The 17,086-nt window shown below is 38.9% G+C and overlaps 1 protein-coding gene across 1 annotated transcript in view; it reads left to right on the forward strand.

Annotated features, from left to right (window-relative positions):
* LOC103661748 (glutamyl aminopeptidase) overlaps nt 1–17,086 on the forward strand; it is an 81,348-nt gene that overhangs the window by 14,627 nt on the left and 49,635 nt on the right. The window contains exons 3-6 of the mRNA XM_008689431.2: nt 354–485; nt 12,253–12,373; nt 15,041–15,195; nt 15,647–15,760. Coding sequence (XP_008687653.2) covers nt 354–485; nt 12,253–12,373; nt 15,041–15,195; nt 15,647–15,760 — 522 coding nt within the window. The remainder of the gene's footprint in view (nt 1–353; nt 486–12,252; nt 12,374–15,040; nt 15,196–15,646; nt 15,761–17,086) is intronic.

Genomic DNA, 17,086 nt, shown 5'->3' on the forward strand with positions numbered 1-17,086 from the left:
CTCCGCTCTTCCTGAGAGCATGAAGCTTTTCTTCACTGACGGAGCCGGTCTCCCCTCAAATATCAGGGTCAGGATCGTGTATTCAACATAGAAAGACAAATTCCTACGTCACAAAGTTGTATCTTTCCCTGGGAAACCTCACACGATGTGTAGTTGAATCACTCTTTCACAGGACGAAAAATAAATGCCTTTCCTTCAGTCTTTTTCTTTTATCGCCATTCAGGGGTAAAAAGAAATGTTATCCCTAAGCTCTGACAAACCGGACTGAAAAGCCAGGGTTGGAGAAATCATTTGTTTGTCTTGTACCTGATTGATCTTTTGATAAACAAAAGACGATCTTTTGTTTCCAATAGAAAGAAGAGTCGGTGGATGATAAATGGAATAGAACAACTTTCGAGAAGTCTGTCCCTATGAGCACCTACCTGGTGTGCTTCGCCGTACATCAATTCGACCGCGTTGAGAGGCTATCAAAGCGAGGAATACCTGTGAGTCCCATTATATTTTTAAAAATTTCCTACCTATGCATTTGTGATTAATTTTCTATGTTTTTTTTTAAGATTTTATTTATTTATTTGACAGAGATAGAGACAGCCAGCGAGAGAGGGAACACAAGCAGGGGGAGTGGGAGAGGAAGGAGCAGGCTCATAACGGAGGAGCCTGATGTGGGGCTCGATCCCATAACGCCGGGATCACGCCCTGAGCTGAAGGCAGACGCTTAACTGCTGTGCCACCCAGGCGCCCCAATTTTCTATGTTTTTTGAATAGTTTTTCTCCTCATGTAACAGACTGGGAAAGCCCATTAGTTCTCAGCGTCCGTGAGCAATGTAGGACATCATAAGCTAAAAGGACACGTGTGAAAAATAAACAGACATGACCAACATAGGAATGACTAGTTTTGGATTATTTCAAAAGGAAAATTCACTATAAAAAGAAAGTGAGCTCCTAAGTACATCAGCACAAGTATATTAAAATATCTGAGCATGCCCAGTTTCGTGAAGTGATTGAATATGTGTGGGTGGCGTCCTGGATGGAGACCAGAGAGGGAGGAAGAGGCCACAGGAAGATGAGTTTTCGATGCCATTCCTCTACGTAATTCAAAATAAGACAACAAAAAAGTGTCAAAAAATAGTTTTAAAAGTGTAAGAGATAAAAAAAAAAACTTTTTAAAATCAAGATGCTCAGGGTGCTGGGTGGTGGCTCAGTCAGTTAAGCGTCTGCCTTCAGCTCGGGTCCTGATGCCAGGGTCCTGGGATAGAGGGTCCTGGTTCAAGGCCCGAGGACTGGCTCTCTGCTCAGTGGGGAGTCTGCTTCTCCCTCTGCCCCTCCCCTTGTTCATGCTCTCTCTCTCTCTCGAGTAAATAAATACAATCTTGGAAAATAAAATAAAATAAATAAAATTAAGACGACCAATTCAATAATTTTCTTTTGAAAACACAAATACTTTCACCTAATTGGTCTTCTCATTTTGGAGTCTCCCATTTACCTTCTGCCCTAAACACTTGCTTAATCTTTTGGTTAGTCCACCTCTGTGCTATAGAAATACAACTTTCTAAGGAAAACAATCATCACTCCTATTTTACAGATGAGAGAATTGAAATTTAATATGTGTAAGTAATTTGCTCAAGATCACCCGGGTGGCAAGTGGTGGACACTCAGATTCTTTCCAAATACCGTACCTGGCTAAACCTTCTGAAATATGATATTCTAAAAATACCTTTACCTTTTTACCAATCACTGGAAGGAAGGGATGAATTCCTGTATTTCCTGTGAAACTACCTCCGAGGACATTTGCCTTAGTGTTGGCTAGTAGGAGTCAAGCGTGGTGACCAGCGTGCTGCCTGTATTGTGTCCCGATTATAGCGAATGGGGGAAAGTCCTGAGACCTTTTCAAAGGGGCTATAGATCATGACGACTTCGGTCTTCGGTCGTCCCTTATTACATGTGTTGCTTTGATGTGACCTTCAGTCATGGTAGAGCATTGCCGGGGGCTAAGACATGATATTAGATGTAAAAAAGAAATGCCGCTGGAAAGAGGAGATTGTGTTTCTGTGCTGTGCTGAACGTCACCGCTGGCGCTCCTCCCGCGTTGTACGGAGGGGAAAGCATTAGCCCGGCTTCTGCTCTCTTCCCGTCTCATATCAGTCAAAGAATTTTCATCTGAAGGTGCTTTCTTCATGCCCCACAGTTCAGTTGCATGAATGTCTTTCATGGTGTGCAAGTGTTTTCCACACCAATTTTTAAACATGATGCTTATGTTTGGGACAAGTTTTTTATTTTGGGTAGAAATGCCAAGGCAAAACAGAAAGCTTAAACAATTCACTAATGATGACATAATTTCCTAAATAAACACCATGCAACCAACCAAGCAGCAAAATGACAGGGTACTTGGAGTTATTTCCCACAGTGACAGGGAGTTTGCATTTCCAATGTGACTCTATCACCTGGTCCTCTGACCAAGGACACTTATTTGTAAGGTGGTGACACTGGCTGGTTGAGTCATTAGAGCCCGTACCAGTTAGTTAGCTGAGCTCCAGTGATGGATTTTATTTAAGGGTTTGGATGACATAATGGAAAATATAATTTGGCAAAAGATCCCAATGTCCTTTCAGTGGTAAATGTTTCTTAACTATCAGAGCTGAGCACATAACATCCTATCGTCCATTTGGCGACGTTTTCACCATTTGGGTGGGAAATGAGTATGGTCGTCATATATTGCTCTCGGTCATCTATCTGATCAGAGAGGAGCAGAAAGCCACAATCTTTTTGGACAATTCTCAGAGACTCTGGGGCAGGGGAAGTCAGTGAAAGTGAGCCATGGAGCTTAGCAAAGTAGATGCCCTTCCCTCTACCCCGTCTACAGAAGACAGGCAAGCAGATTTTGCCCTCCTGCAAAACCTGGTAGGGCTATTTTCTACAAAAGGTGAACAGACCCTCAGAAAACTTTTAAGGCATCTAATGTGAATGTCAATTTATGGTAAATTCTGCCTCATTGGCATTTGAGAGGTTCCCTGCCTGGCTTTTCCTACCCACTCCCTCTAAATTGAAATCTAACAGTTAGCACTCAAGCACAGACGCCCCAGTACAGTTTCCCGCTCCAGAAAGAATGACAGGGAAACCAACCTACTTAAATCTACCTAAATGTGACATCAGCGGGAACGCAAACCAGCCTCAGTGCTGCATTCTTAGAGCTGAACAGACAACTTAAGATAAACAGGTGTATGAGGAAAGCAACATAAAGGAGAAAATCCAAGACAAACAAAAACACAGTGGGGGCAAATAGTAATAATTGGGTAAAGTAAAGAGAATTCCAAAAAAAAGCCATAAAAAATTAAACTTTCTCACGCATACAACCTTCAATTATTGCCCTCAGAGATTCAAGAAGATATGATCACGATAAAATAGAAAGAAAGCTACGAGCAAACAATCAGAAATCAGTAGCCAGAGTTTAGAAACATGATCTCCAAAGCATAACCTGGCCCCACCCCCCAGGACCCTGCTACCAAGTACCAATTAGCCTATGGCTTCAGTTCTGCCCACTGCTCTGTATTTTTATCAGTCCACGGAGATTTTATTTAGAGTCCTAGTATGTCTTGTGGGTTTTCCATTTTTACATTGCATCTGTCATTCCTGTATGTGGGGCCACCTCCCATCTTCAAGTTACTGTACCATCTTGACCCAAAGTTCCTGTATTTCTATTTCAGTTTAAAAAAAAAAGAAAAGAAAAGAAACTGGGTAGTTTTTCTGTAAGACAACACTTTCAATAGAACTTTCGTGAACCAAAAGACCATTCTTTTTTTTTTTTTTTTTTGGATTTTATGTATTTATTTTAAAGAGAGAGAGTGTGTGTGCACAGCAAAGGGAGGGACAGAAAGAGAGGGAGACGGACGAGCGGACTCCCCGGGAGTCCGACTCGTGGCTTGATCCCAGGACCCTGAGATCAGACACTTACGTAACTGACACCCACCCAGGTGCCCCCAAAGACCATTCTTATTCACTTTGCTTCTGACAGTATTATTCTGGTACATTAATCATTTGCTATTCACAATCAGATTATACTGTGCAATCAAGAATCAGTAGCACCCTGATTAAACTCTCTGGGGGGTGTTGGGCATTCTGGCAGTAGTTCCTTTGTATCAGTAGACATGGAATCCAGACCTATGTTCTTCTTGTTTACCTGAGATTGCACAGCGGATATTAGTAGTTGAACCATTCATTATGCTTAAAATGTCCCTGTTGCTCATGAGAAAAAATTAGATTAGAGGACTCATCCCAAAAAATTGTGAAGAAGAAAGGTAACTGAGTTTGAAAGGTAGCTCAAAAGACTTTGAAGTTTAACTCTGTATATTTCCTTGTTTGTACATTATTTGCATTGTATTTTAATTCAGTCCTGAAAAAAACAGAATAACTTGAAGGGTTACTCCAAGTAATTTAGCAACAATTGAGGACAGCCATTGATGGAAAGACTTAACTCTGTTGATAAGAAATATCCTGAGGCCTTTTTCAGGTTTTGTTGATTGTTCAAGGGTTTTAAAGTAAATACAATTTTCATGTATTTATCCAAAGAAAATGAAAACACGAACTCAAAAAGATACATGCACACTTATGTTCATTGCAGCTTTATTTACAGTAGCCAAGATATGGAAACAACTTAAGTGTCCATTGATGGATAAATGGATAATTACACACACACACACACACACACACACACACACACAGGAATATTATTCAGCCATTAAAGAATGAAATAGTGCCATTTGTGACAACATAGGTGGGTCTTAAGTGCTAAGTGAAATAAGTCAGACAAAGAAAGACAAATACTGTATGAGTTCACTTACATGGGGAAACTAAAAAACTAACAAAACAAACATAAAAATAAACCCCAAAAACAGGTTCATAGACACAGAGAACATATTGGTGGTTGCCAGAGGTGGGGTGTGTGGGGGTTGGTACAATGGGTGAAGGGGGTCAGAAGATACAAACTTCCAGTTATAAAATAAATAAGTTATGGGGATGAAAAAAATAAAAGAAAAGAAATGAAATGAAATCACTGAATTCCACTCAAGAAAAACAAAAATTTAAAAACCTGATCACTACAAAATGTGGAGATTATATGACTTCCCAGTTAAATGAATTAACTCCTGAATTATCAATAAAATGCACTTGTATTGTTTTTATAGGAGTCAGATTATGGGAAATAACGTCCTTGATAAAAATTTCATTAACCTGATAGGTTAGTTCAAAGTTTTCCATTGAGCTATATTGCATTCTGTTTTCAAATCCAGAACAACATGGATTATGAATATATTTTTCAGTTTTAAAATTTATAGGTTTAATACATATAAATTATAGAAAATTTGGACCAAAAAAAGCAGGTAGAAAAAAGAAAAGTCACCCATATTACCATATATAAAATCATTCTAAGTTATTAGCTTTGTGAAGTACATTTGACCTATAACCTCAGTAATTTTGCCAGAATTTTTAGTTTTGCACTGGTCTTCCAGGAATCAAATTCAGGACAAGTTATATGGTAAGGGTGATCCTGTTTCTGAGAAACAGTAAGTTCTAATTAAGGCTTGGATTTCTTTGGATATTTGACCTCTGTCTTTTGTAAAGAAGGGTGTGCAAAAAGGAGCAGATACCTTGCTGGAGATTATTTCAACTCCAGTCATATTCTCCTTGGCTTTCATGATCAGGGGGAGGAAGTTGAGGGGGACTGCTCAGTAAGAGAGTGCTGGTATGACCCACTGAATTAGGTTTATAGTATAACCATATTAATTTGATTAATTTGGTAAGAGAGATTATACTGTGCTTGCTTGAATAGTTGCACTGGAATTATACCTTTAAATGAATCCTTCCTACCTGCCTATGTCTTCTTACTTGCTTCTGGCTTGGTGCATTATTTGTCCGGATTGGAAAGATTGGTTGAGGGCAGGAAACAGGTGTATTGTGGTTTTGTTTGTTTGTTTTTTTTAATAAGCTTTTTTTTAGAGCAATTTTTGTTTTTCTGCCATGGATTTTAATTTATGCATTCCCCTATATGGAAATAGTCTTATTAGAAATAAGTTCCATTGTTTTAATACTCAGATATGTTTTTAAACTTATTTTGAAATAATTTTAGATTTACAGGGATTGCAAAGATACAACAGAGTCCCTATGTGACATTCACCCAAGTTTCGCCAAAGTTAACATCTTACAAAACCATTTATCATGCATTCATCAAAACTAAGAAATGAATTTTGTACAAAACTATTAACTAGACTACAGACTTTCTTTGACTTTCACCAGTTTTTCCACTAATGTGCTTTTTCTGTTCCAGGACCCAATAGATGATACCACAGTAGTCATGATGTCTCCTTAATTTTGTCCAGTCTGTGGCATTTTCTCAGTCCTTCCTTTTTTTAAACGATATGGATACTTCCGAAGAGTACTGGTCAGATATTTTGTACAACGTCCCTCAAGTTGAGTCTGTCTGATGTTTTCTCATGATTACAGTGGGGTTTTGGATTTGGAGGACAAATACCACAGAGATAAGGTACCCCTCTCACTAGATCATATCGGGGGTACATGCTATCAACACAACTTATTACTGGCGAGGCTAACTTCAATCACTTGGTTAAAGTGATGTCTGGTAGGTTTCTGTAGTATAAATTACTGTTTTTCTTTTCCATGTCCTGTCTGTTATAAGCAATCACTAAGTACAGCCCACCCCCAAGAGGAAAGCGATTAAGCCCCACTTCCTGGAGGAAGGACTATCAGAGAATTTATGGAGATACGGCCACCTCAGTGATGAATAAATATTTATAGGGAGAGATAACTAAAGGTTATGAACCTATCCTAGTTCTCCCTAAGGGTTTGACCACTCATTGTTAAGAGCTTTTTAAAAAGAATTCATTTCTTTACTGGAAGGGCTATTCTAAATTTGTGGCTCTTAACCTTCCCTAAAAGAATGTATTCAATTCAGGAAGCCATAAAGGATCGCTAATGATTCGTATTCTGTATTTAAATTTACAACAACGTAAACATACTATGAATTTAAAAATACATAAAATTCTAGGAGGTAAGTTAGGCTTTTTAAATGTTTGGCTTTTGTTCTAAAAAAAATTCTACTGCGGTAATAATAATCATCAAGCCTCAAACAACTTCAATTTTGACTCCAATGAAAAGTAAGCTTCGAACAAACCCTTCGTGTAACCCTTCGAACGCTGCTGGGTTGTTTCTCAAACAGTACCTCCCAGCAGCTGAGTTCTAAACTCGGACTCTGGCCACATTTGAACCTACAAAGCCATGGCAGAAAATAGTCCTTAGTCACCCATGATTCAAGCCAGGGCTTTGCATATTTATGATAATTTGTCTGTGGGGATGGGGCAAGCTCAAACGTAGGAAGAGTACACCACATTGCTGGGATCAGGCAGCCTAAACAAAACTTGACAAATACCGATGGTATCACTACTCCTTTCTGCCGAGTATTCTTCCGCCACGGCTCTTCTTACTTCTGCCGAGTATTCTTCCGCCACGGCTCTGCCTACTTCTGCCGAGTATTCTTCCGCCACGGCTCTGTCTTACTTCTGCCGAGTATTCTTCCGCCACGGCTCCGCCTACTTCTGGAAGAACATTTGGAGGAATATAGACTCACGCAATTAAACACATTGACAGCATGTGTAGTAACACCAACTGTGTACCTTTAGTACACGTTTCTGGACTTAAAAATGATAGAGACTTATTTTTCTCTTTCTCATCCTGGCTCCGCCAGCAATGGTAACGAAACAACCAGTCAGGTTGTTATGAGCTTTTTAAAAAGGTTAAGTAGCCTTCTTGAGCCCCGACCAGGTGCACAGGGAGGACGCTGAGCCCCGAAAGGAACGAAAGATGCTAAGATAACTGTGCTTCAGTTGAGATGTAAGCAGGTGGTCACCACTGTCCAGTGTCACGCAAGTGGGTTTTCAGGTCTTCGCTGGTCATACTATCTCTTTCGATGCCAAAGACCTCACCTTGTGTTTTAGGGGCTCCGCGGAGGTCCAGGGCCCTATAAAGGGGTATGTCTATTTGGAGCAGTTCAGATAAGACTCTTTAAAACCTCAAGAGATGAACTGGTGCTAAACCTGTGAAATGATGGACAGCAGAAAGGCAGGCCGTTGCCGATAGGTCAAGTATATGTAATTTAGAAAACATAAATAATAGAGAAGCTGTTACGAGTAATGCTGGGACAAGAGGTGTACACAGATAAGCAAGAATCTTACATTCCTGGGCCATTCCTGGGCAAACCTGGATGGCGCGCTCACCTTTATCGATAGAAAACACTCAACAGACAAGGACAGTAGGACACGAAGTGAGAGCACCGCTGACCTGTAGCACTCCCAGGTGGTGGTGGGAACCCTGCAGGCATTGGCTGGGCTTCTAACCAGGGCAGTGGTGACAGTGGTGGCTCGCAGTCGGCTCAGGCTGATGCCTCTCTGTTCAGAGGGTCTTTCTGTGCTCAGTGCCTTCACCTCTGACCCTAACGTGCCCTCCCACAGTCTTGGCCCATCAGCCTCACTACCCCTTTCCTGGTGCGGGTAATTCTCATGTAGTTTTTTGAGGGAGAGCTCGACCTTCCCCCAGGGTTCTCTTTCCAATCTATTGTTACAGCATAAATTCTGCAGTTTGCTTTTTTCTTGGCCTTCTGCTTTTATTTCCAAAAGCCTTTCTAACCAGGCCTTGGCACATCGAAAGGTTTTGGCTTTCACATTTATTGTGTGGGCATGAAAAGTCTATTTTGGCAGTCAAACACTTTTTACTTGTTTTTCTCCCTGTATTGTCCTAATGTCCCTAATGGTAACGTGGCTATCACTCACATAGAAGGAAGTTCAGACAAAGAAAATCAGTTCAGACAAAGAAAAGGTTAATAATTCAATGTATTATCTGCAATGATACCAGTGTTCTCGATGGGACGCATTAAACTCTTCCAGGTCAAGCACTGCCATATGCACTAGCTTATTCAATGCTCCCAGAAACTCCATGAGCTAGGGGCTGTGGTTATCTTGAATTTGCAACCAGAGAAAGTCAGGTTTCACTCTTAGAGTAGAGAGGAGACAGGATGATACAGTAAAAACCACCAACTGGATCCTTAGTTTCACTCAATTTCTTGGAAAATGCATATCACTGTTCACAAAGAGAACAAGAACAGTGAGAAAACATATCACCTATCCTGGTAACTGAAAAAACCAAACCCGAACCCCAAATAAACCTCGAAGAATGTTGGGATGGTAGTTGAGTGACTTGTGTTGCCTTTGGAGACGAAGATGAACACATGTTAATCTTGCAAATAAAGCAAGAATGTCAACTACCCAGTGGATGTGGGGACAGTGAGCCAGCTCTGGTAATTTCAGGGATGCTCTTTCAGTACTTGGCCTTTAAATTCTTGGATCTTTCTACTGTTTTTCACATCTAAGAAAAAGATGGCTCGAGATGTGTGCCTAAGAGAACACCAAAACTAGCAATGCTTTTGGAATAATAAAGGAAGAAAGTAGGCATAATTTCTCTTTCTGTTTTCCTTTTTATAAATGATGAGTCAATGGTTTCAGTTAGGAAGACAGGCTTGGATTTACCGAATAACTGCATATTTTGCTTTACTTGAGGGTTTTGAATCAGGTCTTAAGTTCAGCAAGCATGCTTCATTTGAATTCCTCACAAACTTCTTTTTTTCAAATAATTTTTATTTTGTTATATTAGTCACCATACAGTACATCCCACAAACTTTTTTTTTTTTTAAGACTTTACTTATTTATTTGAGAGAGAGACAGAGAGAGTGAGCAAGAGCACTGAGTGTGGGGGGAAGAGGGTGAGGGAGAGGGAGAAGCAGACTCCCTGCTTAGCAAGAAGCCCAACGTGGGGCTGGCTCCCAGGACCCTGAGATCATGACCTGAGCCAAAGGCAGATGCTTAACCAACTGAGCCACCCAGGTGCCCCTCACAAACTTTTTTTAAAAAAGACTTCTTTTTAAGAACAGTTTTAGGTTTACAGTTAAGTTGAAGGGAAGATACAAAGATTTTACATATACCCCCTGCCCCTACATAGGCACAACCTCCCCCATTATCACTACCACTGCCCCAAATAGTACTTTTCTTTTTCACCAAAGATGAACTCACTTGACACGTCATAGTATTCAAAGTCCGTAGTTTACCTTAGGGTTTGCTCTTGGTGTTATGTTTCTATGGATTTGGACAAATGTATGGTGATAGCTATCTATTATCTGTTATTAGACATTACACGATACAGAGTACTTTCACTGCCGTAAACATCCTCTGTGCTCCACTTATTCATATTCCTTCCTCCACCTCCCAACCTCTAGCAACTACTGATCTCTTTATTATCTCCATAGTTTTGCCTCTTCCAAAATTAATGAAGCCTTTTCAGAATGGCTCTTTCAGTTAGTAATATGTATTTCAGGTTTCTCCCTGTCTTTTCAGAGCTTTATAGCTCATTTCTTTTTAGCATTGAATAATATTCCATTGTCTGGATGTACCACAGTTTATCCATTACCTATTGAAGGACATCTTGGTTTCTACCAAGCATTGGGAATTGCGAGTAAAGCTGCTATAAACATCTATCTGCAGGTATTTGTTGGACATATTTTAAACTCTTTAAGGTAAATACAAAGGAGCACAATTACTGGATCATATAGAATGAGTATACTTAGTTTTGTAAGAAACTGCTGAATTGTCTTCCAAAATGGCTATACCATTTTGCATTCCCACCAGCACCATATGGGAGCTCCTGTCATTCCACATCCTCGCTAGCATTTGGTGTTGTCAGTGTTCTGGATTTTGGCGTTCTGGTAGGTGGGTAGTGGTGTCTTATTATTGTTTTAATTCGCCTCTCCTTGGTGACATATGATGTGGAGCATCTTTTTGTATACAGATTTGCCATCTCCATATCCTCATTGACGAGGTGTTTGTTAAGGTCTTTGGCCCATGCTTTAATCAGGTTGTTTTCTTCTTGTTGAGCTGTAGGAGTTCGTTGTATATTTTGGGTAAAAGTCCTTTATCAGATGTGTCTCTTGCAAATATTTTCTCCCAGTCTTTGGCTTGTCTTCTCATTCTCTTGACATTGTCTTTCACAAAGCAGAAGTTTTTAATGAGTCAATTACCAATTATTTCTTTCATAGATCAGGCTTTTGGTGTTGCGTCTAAGAAGTCATCTTCATATCGAAGGCCATCTCGGTTTTCTCCTGTGTTATCTTGTAGGGGATGTATAGCTTTGCGTTTTACATTTAGGTCGGATCCATTTTGAGCTCATTTTTGTGAAGGGTGTAAGGTCTGTATCCAGATTCACTTTTTTGCATGTGGATGTTCAGTTGTTCCAGCACCATTTGTTAAAAAAAAACAAAACAACAACAACTATCTTTGCTCCATTGTATTGCCTTTACTTCTTTGTCAAAGATCATTTGACTATATTTATTTGGTCTATTTCTGGGTCGCGTTGTGTTGTATTGATTTACTTGTCTATTCTTTTGCTAATACTGTACTGTCTTGATTAGTGTAGCTTTGGAGTAAGTCTTTAAGTCAGGTAGTACCAGTCCTCCAACTTTGTTTTTCTCCTTCAATATCATGTTGGCTATTCTGGGTCATTCGTGCTGAAACTGGGGTGGGGGGGGGGGTAAAAAAGTCTATACTTGGATTTGATTTATAAATCATGTCATAGAGACACAAAATGATACCTTAGAGACTTAGAGAATTGATGTCTCCCTCTCAGAAAATTTTGAATCACTGTATTTTAGACTCTGGGAGTAAAATAGTTAAAATTATCAATTATCAAAAGGATAATTTGGACAGTAATGGGTAGAAGAGTACAAGTGGAAAAAAATGTATCCAAGGCCTTTTAGATGAGGAAAATCACATGATTCACTTCTTCAAAGACAAATTACACAGAGATAGATAGATAGATGATAGAAATTGATAGAAAGTTAGGTAGACACATAGATATTAAGGATATATGTTCTAAATAGAAAAAAGTAACACTTAAAAATATATTGGACATAACCATTGTGTCTTACATTATTTCTAGTTATTGAAATCACTCAGAGAGTTATACAGTATTGTTTCCATTTATACATGAGTCTCAGAGATGTGAAGTGTTTTGTCCAAAACTGGGATTCAAATAAGTCTTTACCTGGCTCCAAAGCTCACCTTCTTTCCACTATGTTTTATATTGTGGTTTTTGTGTTTTATCAAATGAAGAATAATTTTCACTATATTTTTGTGTTTTGTTTAATAGCTCACTATATATGTCCAGCCAGAGCAAAAGCACACAGCTGAATACGCCGCAAACATAACTAAAATTGTGTTTGATTATTTTGAAGAATACTTTGCTATGGATTATGCTCTTCCTAAATTAGGTGAGACTCATTTTTTATTTTCTTATTTTTAATATTGCCTTTGCTTTTACCTAAGTTAAATCATGTCCTCAAGTTTTTGCATTCTTAGTTAATAGTTACCCTTTAGTCTTTTTATTATATGCCTAAAATATGTGTCTAATATTTACTAGATGCTGAAAGATGCACCTGGGATTCTTCCAAGAATAATGTCCATACTTCTGTTCTTACCTGACAAATGCATAGACTTTTACTTCCAAATAAAGACTAAAGTAATGTGCAAAACTGTACGTGTTGATAGTAATGCGGCCAGAAATAGCAACCTAGATTTGTTGATTTCAAAATCATTACTATTCCAATAGCTTACATTGCCTCCCTACCATCAATGTGTTGATAACTAGTAGGGATAAATGATGCTATTGGAGTCCCATATGCTTCTAGTCTTTCTATTGTACAAGACTAAGTCTAGATTCTCCAGCAGTTAAAATGAAACACTGATACTCCTTCCATAAATATTTTTTTTCTAATTTGCGGGCGACATGTTTTCTTTTTAAAATAAAATTAAGGCTATAATCAAAATGGTGTAGATATGATACTTCTACCAATAGTAGAAGTGCTTTATTAGTAAGCTTGAGGGGGTATTAGCAAAGACTTTAAATGAAACACCCATATAGATGTTTGTAGGGATAAAATGAAGATAACAAGGAAACCAATCAACCCAAAATTGATTTCTCTATTTATGTTTATGCCTCTGCTTTAATAAACTATCAGTGCAAAGTGACTGAGATGCCAGATTCTCTACACGGGAGTGGTTGTGGCTCTGGGCAACTTCGTAGATGCTCCATTTTCTCTTCAATGGCTTCAGCTCCCAACTATTAGAGAAAGAGATGGGAAGAGAAACAACTGTTCATCAACATCAGAATAATATTTAATAAAATGTTTAGCACATTAATTTAAAAGTCTCTTTTCTCTTTATCTCACTTGAACCACCCAGGATAAAGTGGGCAGTGGAGCTCTCACAAATTTCTCTATTCTCCTTTTCTCCTCTTCTTTCTCCCAAACGCCTTCTTCTTTATACTTTTAAATGCATTTTCAATCCTTTCCGAGTTGACTCTGCCTTAGACTTTCTGTACAGTTGACTTCTGCATTTATTACACTCCCCATTTATTAAATACACTGGAGTTAATTATAATTTCAAAACTCACTAGAGAAATGAGGCCACAAAAACGCCTTTCACTGAAGGATTAGGTAAAAACTGTACTCCATAATATTATAGAAAATAATGGCCCTTGGGGGGAATTCTTCTCCACCCTTTAAGTGGCATTCTTTTGACAAAATAACTAAACCTAAGAATGGAGATAACACAGAAAGGAAACTACTCCTGTAATCCTGACTTTTATTTAAGATATATACACTTTTCATTCTTTTACAAAAAGCTTTAAGAATTTTATGTTAACCAGAAAGGACCTTTGCTTATATGTTAGATAAAAATTTAATTTATTTTTATTTGTGTGCCTCATTTATATGTAATAATATGGAGTGCCTGGGTGGCTCATTCAGTTCAGCATCCGACTCATGATCTCAGCTCCGGTCTTGATATCAGTGTTGGGAGTTCCAACCTTGCATTGGGCTCTACACTGGGTGTAAAGCCTACTTTAAAAAAATTATATGGATTAATAAAGAAATTACATTTTTATTATAGTTCATTAGCTGAAGAATCTGTATTCTGTCCACTAGTCAAGCTCAACATCTCCTGTTTGGGATTTAACATAGAACTGATAGGCACTACCTCTTCCTGTCAAACGTTATATCAAAGACTATAGGCCCAAGCGAAAGTGAGGAACAGAAATTCCTGGCAGAATCCAACATTTTAGGTCTGGAAGAGAATTTAGAGAGAACATGGTCTATTTCATGTTGATCCAACTTATTTAATGCACGCAAATGGATGGTAACCAGTAAGAAATTCGGTTGATCTCAAGTTGTATAGAAATAGGGGAAAAGTGGAATTTTATATTCTCTAATATTCTGCATCCTTGGATAGAAATATATTTCTGGGGGCGCCTGGGTGGCACAGCGGTTAAGCGTCTGCCTTCGGCTCAGGGCGTGATCCCGGCGTTGTGGGATCAAGTCCCACATCAGGCTCCTCCGCTATGAGCCTGCTTCTTCCTCTCCCACTCCCCCTGCTTGTGTTCCCTCTCTCGCTGGCTGTCTCTATCTCTGTCGAATAAAAAAAAAAAAAAGAAAGAAAAGAAATATATTTCTGTGCTCTTGGAAGCTGTGTACTTCTAAGTCTTCATTTGAAAACTTCACTTCCTAATCCTCACAGCTTATCTTCAAAAACAGATGCTTTCTGTTACCTAAGTAAAAATCTGGGGGGAAAAAGGCTAATAAAAGTGAAGTACACGGAGAAACAAAAGACGTAAAATTATAGAGGACTGAAAAGAGCATTGCCATTGGTATCCTTTGAAAGCTAAAAGACACATTGATATCTGGGGCCAACAGGAAAAGTTCCATGGAAAGTTTGAGTGCATGAAGGCTGAAAAGTTCGCGCAAATAGATTATTGTTTTTTACTCTAAGAAATTATTTTTAGCCTTTTTAAAAAACATTCTTCCAAAGAACTTAATTTAGTAAGAAATGTTATAAACAAATGCACAGAAGCATTTCTCACGGGATTGCTTCTTTCTCCATAGATGAAATCGCTATTCCAGACTTTGGCACCGGGGCCATGGAGAACTGGGGACTCATCACTTACAGAGAAACAAACTTGCTTTATGACCCTGAGGAATCAGCCTCGACAAACCAGCAGAGGGTGGCCAGTGTGGTTACCCATGAACTTGTGCATCAGGTAGAGAATCTGGGTATCAAATTAGCTTGTTTTTAAAAGTGGCTTAAGACCATAGGAATAATTGAAATGAATAAAAACTTAGCAAATAAAGCCTAGCCAATCAAAAAATTCTGCCTGACAGTCTTTCTTAGTGCTAGTAAATATTTTACCATAAAAACCTTTTAAGACACATTGTTTTGCCTTTAGTAAATACACAGGGGACCTCACTTTGACTTTACATAGGCCCAATGATACCTAAATAAAGACAATAAACTAAAGAGAATTCAAGATCACTTAAAAATCAGGAGAAATAGAAAAAAAAGCAGGAAATAAATGCTAATTATGTACAGTGTCCGCCACTTCTGTGTCAAATGACGGCATTTACATGGACAAATAAATGTATCGCTAACTTCTAGGCCTCTCTACCACGAGCATAATAATTTAACTATCTCTTTCTTGCTTATAATTTCAGTGGTTTGGAAATACTGTGACCATGGACTGGTGGGAAGACTTGTGGCTAAATGAAGGATTTGCTTCGTTCTTTGAGTTCCTGGGAGTAAACCAAGCAGAAAACGAGTGGCAAATGGTGAGCCCGAAACACATAAGCTCTCAATGTCTGTTGGCCTCATGCGAGGCGACTGAAACGGTTACACCACGACAGCGTCCCCGAGTCAGGGGCCTGGTGCAGTGGGGAACTGGGGATTCCCTTGGGAGTCTGGAGTGGAGTCAGTTTGTTCCACCCAACTATACTTTGCTGAGGGCCAATGCCCAGGCCTTGGAGGGCAGCTGACCACCCCGAGCTGAGGATGTTCTCAATAGAGACCCTCAATAACATGTGTCAAAGCAGAAAAACAAAATAGTGAGCTTAGACAACACAGCTCTGTATTCAAGTGTCTGCAGTGTTAATCCTTTGAAAAATCTAAGCCTAATTTTGCAAAGTACTTACCTTTACCTAGGTTGCTGAAATAGTGTGATAAAGAGATGAGTATAAACTCGGTGTTATAGGGGATGTGACCTTGAGCAAGTGACATATCCTGAGTCGGTTCTCTCTTCTGTGAAAGAAGAACATTGTTCTCTATCTTGTAAGCTTAAAGGCTCCTGAAAATACATGTAATTCCCACTATCCTGCCTCATTCCCTGAGGGGCCCGGAACAAAGGCGTCCATGAACCCTAAAAATGTGTTTTTTCTGAAAAGCTAAATCTGTTTTTATCGATATTTAGATGGTGTAGATACTCTTCATCTGTTTGTATATAGGAAAGTCTAAGTGTGCAGGTGTGTAAAAGTGGAGAATTACAGGTTGTGTACTGTAGAGACTACTGCCCTCTACTGGAAAAATAAAGAGACAACCTTAAATGCCTGAGGCCCTTGGCCGGTTCTGTAACCTACTTTTAAAAGTGAGAAAGTTAATTTGCAACAATTCCTGCTTTAACACTTTAATCTAAAGTGAGAAAGTTAATTTGCAACGATTCCTGCTTTAACACTTTAACCTACATCAGAGTTTTTCAGCCATGGAACCATTGCCATTTTGGGCCAGATAATTTGGGAGTGGTTGACAATTGTGGGGGTTGTCCTGTGTACTGTAGGGTATTCGGGAGCATCTCTGGCCCATATATGCTAGATGCAAGTAACCCTCCCTCGCCAGTTGTAAAACCAAAATTGTGTCCACATATTTCCAGATGTCTGCTGGGGGACAAAATTTTCCCTAGTTGACAACCACTCATATATGTTGAAAATTGTTGATTTTGTAATTTGTTAAAATTAAACTATATAAATGAAGAAGTATATTGTCCTTTATTTTCTATAAAGTAACCTAAGTCCCTTCTTATTATAAGATATTGTAAAAAAATTATAATATTTTAATATCATTGTATTATATATAAGAAATTTAACATTTTAATATTTCAATTCAGT

The sequence above is a fragment of the Ursus maritimus genome, unplaced genomic scaffold (genome assembly GCF_017311325.1).
Source record: "Ursus maritimus isolate PB19 unplaced genomic scaffold, ASM1731132v1 scaffold_11, whole genome shotgun sequence".
Taxonomy (NCBI): domain Eukaryota; kingdom Metazoa; phylum Chordata; class Mammalia; order Carnivora; family Ursidae; genus Ursus; species Ursus maritimus.